This window comes from Orycteropus afer, unplaced genomic scaffold, assembly GCF_000298275.1.
Source record: "Orycteropus afer afer isolate SDZICR_OR568_19922 unplaced genomic scaffold, OryAfe1.0 scaffold00277, whole genome shotgun sequence".
NCBI classification, from domain to species: Eukaryota; Metazoa; Chordata; class Mammalia; order Tubulidentata; family Orycteropodidae; genus Orycteropus; species Orycteropus afer.
Genome location: NW_006921864.1, coordinates 2,465,431 through 2,471,430, shown reverse-complemented (window position 1 = coordinate 2,471,430; position 6,000 = coordinate 2,465,431). Strand labels below are relative to the sequence as shown.

The 6,000-nt window shown below is 38.5% G+C and overlaps 1 protein-coding gene across 1 annotated transcript in view; it reads right to left on the bottom strand.

Moving 5' to 3' along the window:
* The window catches only part of PARP8 (poly(ADP-ribose) polymerase family member 8), a 322,141-nt gene that overhangs the window by 12,278 nt on the left and 303,863 nt on the right, over nucleotides 1-6,000 (bottom strand). The window contains 1 exon segment of the mRNA XM_007950553.2: nucleotides 5,900-5,984. Within this exon segment, the coding sequence (XP_007948744.2) occupies nucleotides 5,900-5,984 (85 nt within the window).

Below are 6,000 nucleotides of genomic sequence, written 5' to 3'. Positions count from 1 at the left end.
ATATATGCACACCCATGTTCATCGCAGCACTATTTACAATAGCCAAAAGATGGAAGCAACCTAGGTGTCCATCAATTGAGGAATGGATATCCAAACTATGGTACATACGCACAATGGAATACTACGCAATGCTAAAGAATAATGTAGAATCTGCAAAACACCACATAACGTGGATGGACTTGGAGGACATTATGCTGAGTGAAGTCAATCACAAAAGGACAAATATTGTATTAGTCCATTATTGTAAAAGTTAAGAAAAGATTTATCTATATAAGGCAATTTTCTTTGTTGGTTACCAATGGTGGGAGGGGAGGGGAGGGAACACTGTTAGATAGATAGAGTTAAGTATTGATTTGGGGGAAGAGAAGGGCAATGTACCAAATGTGAGTGACCAATATGGCAGCACTGATGAAGAGAAAGACATAAAGAGGTACATGGGAAGTACAGACAACAAATATGAACCCTTTTGCACATACAGTACTGCATTGTCAGTGAAGGCTAACATGAATATATGGGTGGATAGATGGGTGTACAGGGTGTAAGATTAGGTATGTCTATGAAATGGGGGGTGTATCCAAGAACATGTACAGGGTTGGCAGAGAATGGTCCTATAAGTTTATGTGAATGATCAGAATTCCCAGGTGTATAGTTGAGCTGACAAGGGGCAAGGCTGTGGTCACTGCTTGGTCACAGCCAGCTACCCAGAGGGACTAAGTAGTTGAACCTGCGGGCTTGGGATCATAGTTGCAAAGGACATTAAGCTCAACTGGCATAACATACTATACAAAACATTGTTCCACCTCCTACTTTGGTGAATAGCGATTGTGATCTTAAAAGCTAGCAAGCTGTCATCTAGATGCAACGATGGGTCTCTCTTCGTCCAGAGCAAAGAAGAATGAAGAAAACAAAAATTCAAGAAACAATTAGTCGTAGAGACTGGTACACCATGTGATCTGCAGCCTATATGAGTATGAGACCAGAAGAACCAGATGGTGCCCGGACACCACTGTCATCCACTTGGAAGGGATCTACGTAGGAGATCCTTGATAGAGAGGGAGAACAATGTGGAACAAAACTCAAACTCATTTGAAGGAAAAAAAAAAGGGAGGGGGGGCCAGGTTTGCTGGTCCGATAGAGTCTGGTGGAACCACTGAGACTATGGCCCCTAACCGCCCTTCAGGTCTGGAATTGAACGCACACCTGTGGTTTCCAGCCAAACAAAGACAGGCATATGAGTTGAACATTTACCTCAAGTAGATCCTCTCCTTGGAGAGAACAATCACGGGAGAAAGAAGGGCTACTTATGCACAGGGAGACAGCTCAGGGGGCAGGAGTGCATGGAGGGATGGACATGGGGAAGAGGTAACTATGGGGAGGAAGTGGGAGAGGAGCAACAGCATTGTGGTAAACTCTGGTCAATGTCATGAGCCAAAGTATATGTGAACTGCTGTATGGAAAGTGAATTTGCTCTGTAAATCTTCACCCAAATCACAATAAAAAAAAAAAAGAAATCAAGCAACATATTACATTGGGCAAAAGTGCTGCAAAAGACAGTGCTAAAAAGCAAGAGTGTCCCTTTGAGAACTAAGGTGTGCCTACTCATGTCATAGTTTATTAATATCCTCCTCATATGCATGTGGGAGCTGGGCTGGACAAGGAATAAAGAAGACCACAGAAGAAAGGATGCATTTGAATTGTGGTTCTGGAGAAGAATATTGAATGTACCATAAACTGCTAGAAAAATGAACAAATCTGTCTTAGAGAAAGTACAGTTAGAATGCTCCTGAAAAGCAAGGATGGCCAGCCTTTACTCTGGTACTTTGGTCATGCTGTCAGAAGGGACTAGTCTTTGGAAAAAGATTTCACGCTGGGTAAAACAGAGGGTCAGTAAAAATGGGGTAGACCCTTAATTAGATGGACTGACACGGTGGCTGTGACTGTGGCCTCAAGAATAGCAATGATTGTGAGGATGGCACAGCACTGGACAATTTTTTGGTCTATTGTGCACACGGTGGCTAGGAGTTGGAACCAACCTAACGGCATCTAACAAAAACTACTGTCTGTCTGCCCATCTATCTATCTATCTATCTACTGTATAAGGTGCTGCAGGAAATGCAGGGTACAAAAAGAAAAGGGAAGGAGCCTGCCCTTTAAGAGTTTATAGTCTGCTGAAGAGTAAGATACAATGAATACAATGAATTTTAAAAGGAGTTCTGCAATGCACTAGAACATCAGGAAGAGACATTAATTATGATTAGGAGTTTCATGGTAGAGGTGGTATCTGAACTAGACCTTGGAAGATAAAATATATTTGAATAGCAATTCCTATTATTTATTTAGCACTGCGATTTTCTTGATTTGTCAGGTACCTATCAATACTCGGTCCTATTTTGTGCAGGTTATCTATTTTATTTGGTTCTCACAGTTCTTAAATTTTGAAACTGCCTGAAATGTTTTAAGAAATGGAGGAAATATATATCTTGCATTTATTCAGTAAACAAAAATATGGAAATAATTCATTAGCAGATCTGCCTGCTCTAAATCAAATAAACTAATACACTGAACATGTAGATTTTCACATCAATAAGCAGGATAAACAAATCCAATGGTTCTTAACCTTTCTGGTCCTTGAACAGCTGTGGGAATAGATGTGCTCCCATCTCTAAGTTGTTTACTTTATCAGTGGTGGGTGTGGTGGAGCCCATGGCACTAGATACACCCATTCTTTTATCTTGCCAAATCATCAATTATCTTCCCTTGGATTTTATTACTTTGTCCTACTTATGAAAAATACCAATAGTGAGTGTTTCATTTCCAGCTCTAAATTAGTCATCCAATCTGCAGTAAGCATTTCTGTTGTATATGACTACAGCATAATATGAATGTTTGTTTTCTACACCCCTTGTTTATGCCCAGCATCTGGTCCTTTTTAAGACAGCTGCCTTATTTCTACAGATAGGCCTTAATGTCCTTGTATACATGCATTATGGTCTATAGGAAATCAAGCTTTGTCAACAAGTTTTAGACATTATAAGTTGGCTAGAATCTGTTCATAACATTTGAATTATTATTATTTTTCCTGGAGCATTTATTTTTAATTAAGTTTATGCTTTTTAGTATTTCCCAACATAATGTTATCAAACTTCTCATTCACCTCCTCTTTTTTTGCCCCCTGAGTGGTATCTTCCTTTCAATTTTACTTTAAATTTTTTATGATAAACCAATCTGTTCCCTAAAATTTCCTCCCAAGTTCTCTCTCATTCTGTGCTTTTAGTGGAAGAGAGAATGTGATTAGTGTACTAAATAACTGCTTATTATCTTCACTCTGGGAATCAGATTACATAGAAGCTATTTAAATATTTAATATTATTACTTAATAGCATATAAAAATGAGATCACATTAATTTATACTCTACTCATTAAAGCAGGCTTCTAACATTAAGGATCATACAATACAAAATAAATGAGTATAAAAAATAGGACTTAAGTTTCTATCTGATAATTGTGTATTCGTGATAACTCTTTTCATTCTCAGCCCTTTTTCGTAAATGTTTCCACGCACTAGGGAGACACCACTAGCGGGACTGTGTGATCATATCTTGTATAATGCAAGAAACTGATGTTTGTAATTATAATGTACAATAATTAGTGAAAAGATTTTTCTTCTTATCTGTTTTTAATCTTATCAATTTCCCTTAATTAGTTTCTTCTCTCCTGAGGGGCAGAGAAAAATAATGAAATCTCATTTGTGTTTACAAAGCAATGAAAATCATTATCTTAATAGATATTTTCCCTTTATGTGACTATACTGAAAGTATTTCCTTCTGATGATCTTCCCTCAATTTTTTTCTTAAGAAAGGCAGACATTCTTCTCTGCAGTAAACACACACTCACACACACCCAGCACATTCAGCCCTACAGACTCATTTTCTATACACTTCATAGAAAATACCCAAGAAAATACACTAGAAATGGCTATTGCTTTCCCACGTATCTAAGGTTGTTTATTTAGTTCAATAAATATGAATTTAAATAAGAAACCAAATTAGATTAACTTAATTAAATCAACTCAATTAGATCACAGGCTAAGATACGACTTTGGAGTTCTTTTCTGTCAAACTCTCTGGGTCCCTCAGTAAATTAATTTTGTGATTAGAAGTTTCTTTTGGAAGACTGAGCTTCTAACAGTGAGGAACAATCAAGATACTGAGTGCCTTGCAATGGAGAGCTGCATTCTGCTAAAGTAACCCTCCTTATAACCTTATAAAAGGTAATGCACCAGCTTATTTCCCACCTGTGGAGCCTCCAGAGCCACTCGGCACGCTTCTCTACCTTGCATTCTGCCTCAGGAAGCTCACCTGGGTGGACTAGTGGGCATCAATATATTCTCTTGCCCTCCAGCTTCTGGTAGGATTTGGCCAATGGGGAGTCCCAGCAGGCACTGATTAAAGGTGAAGTCAGAGGGTTAATTCTCTTGGCTTCATCCCTCTAAGCACACCTTGGCTGCCCATGTCCCTCAACTGATGGTCACAGCTCCTTTCAAAGAGGTTGAAATGGAAAGGACTCACCAGGTTCTGGTAACTGCTTGCTCCCCTTGTCCTTTGGACCCTATGGATGTTAGAGCTCTGGTGCAACCAGACCCAGGTCACTACGCTAGACCTGCAGCTCTGCTGTATCTAGCTTTGTGAGTGACCTAAATTGTAGATGGCAGAAATGATCACATGTGGCATGGGTCAAGTGTCCGCTTGGGATTCTGACTGATACAGGGAGGTATAATACTCTCTTTTTACAGGTGAAGCCTGGGGAGGTTATGAAACTTAACTAATGTCCCCTTACTAATGACCAGTGGGCCAGCATTCAAACTGTCTCAACAGTGTGGTTCTTTCCACTATACTCATTGTTTCCTCATCATCAGGAAAGAAATTGACAGAAAAATGTGTATCATAAGAAATCACAGTTTTCATACCAGCTGAAGGAAAACCAGACAGTTCACAGCCTTTTTTATTATGAATAATTGTAGGTAAGCTAATGGATCAAATATTGAAGGTAGAGAGTGCCATAAATGCATGGTATTTTGCAATATATTTTGATACAGTCATTTTGACATGTTATTAAAAAACTATAAATTTTAGCTTCTTTTTAGATAACTACATAAAGCACAACACAGAGATTCCTTTAGGGACTGGATCATTGATGAAGTGAGAACAGGCATGAGAAAAGTTTGGGGGGCAGGGTGGAGTGAAAATCAGACAAGTCTATTGCACCCATTATTTATAAATGAAAAATAATGCTCTTATATTTTAATGAAGATCTTATGATATGGCTGTGCCAAAAAAAAAAAAAAAAAATCCCCATTAATATGTCCTGCAGTGCCAGCCTCTAGTATATGGAATGCAGACCAACCTTTTCAGACAGAACATCTTTTCATTACTGATTTCTTTATGCCCAGGTCTAGCATTTTCTGAAAACTCTATTTATATAGTGTACATGTGTGTAGGTGTATACACATACCCACACACACACTCCACTATATGGTTATGTGTATAAACCAAAAAAACAAACCCACTGCCATCAAGTCAATTCTGATTCAAAGCGACCCCATATATGTATTTTTTTTCACACATATACGCACAAGGAGCTACACACATGCACACACACACACACACACAAAGAGACGTGGTTAGAGGCAGAGAGGATTTTTTTTTCAGTTCAAAATTAATAGTATTTAACCATCACTTTTTTACTGCTTTCTGAAAATCAAACAAAAACACTAAGTTGACAGCAAATACATTACCTGTATGTTATATTATGACAGCAAAATGACCAAATAATAACATAGTTACTACTGCCTCATTTCTGGAGAAGGAAGTAACACACTAATTTGAGTACTGTCACTTACACAAAAAAGAATCGAGTGCAGACATGATCCGTATTGGGAACCACCCATATCTCTCCATGTTTGTGCAGATCAGGCGAGGTGATCACTGTACGTGGAAGACA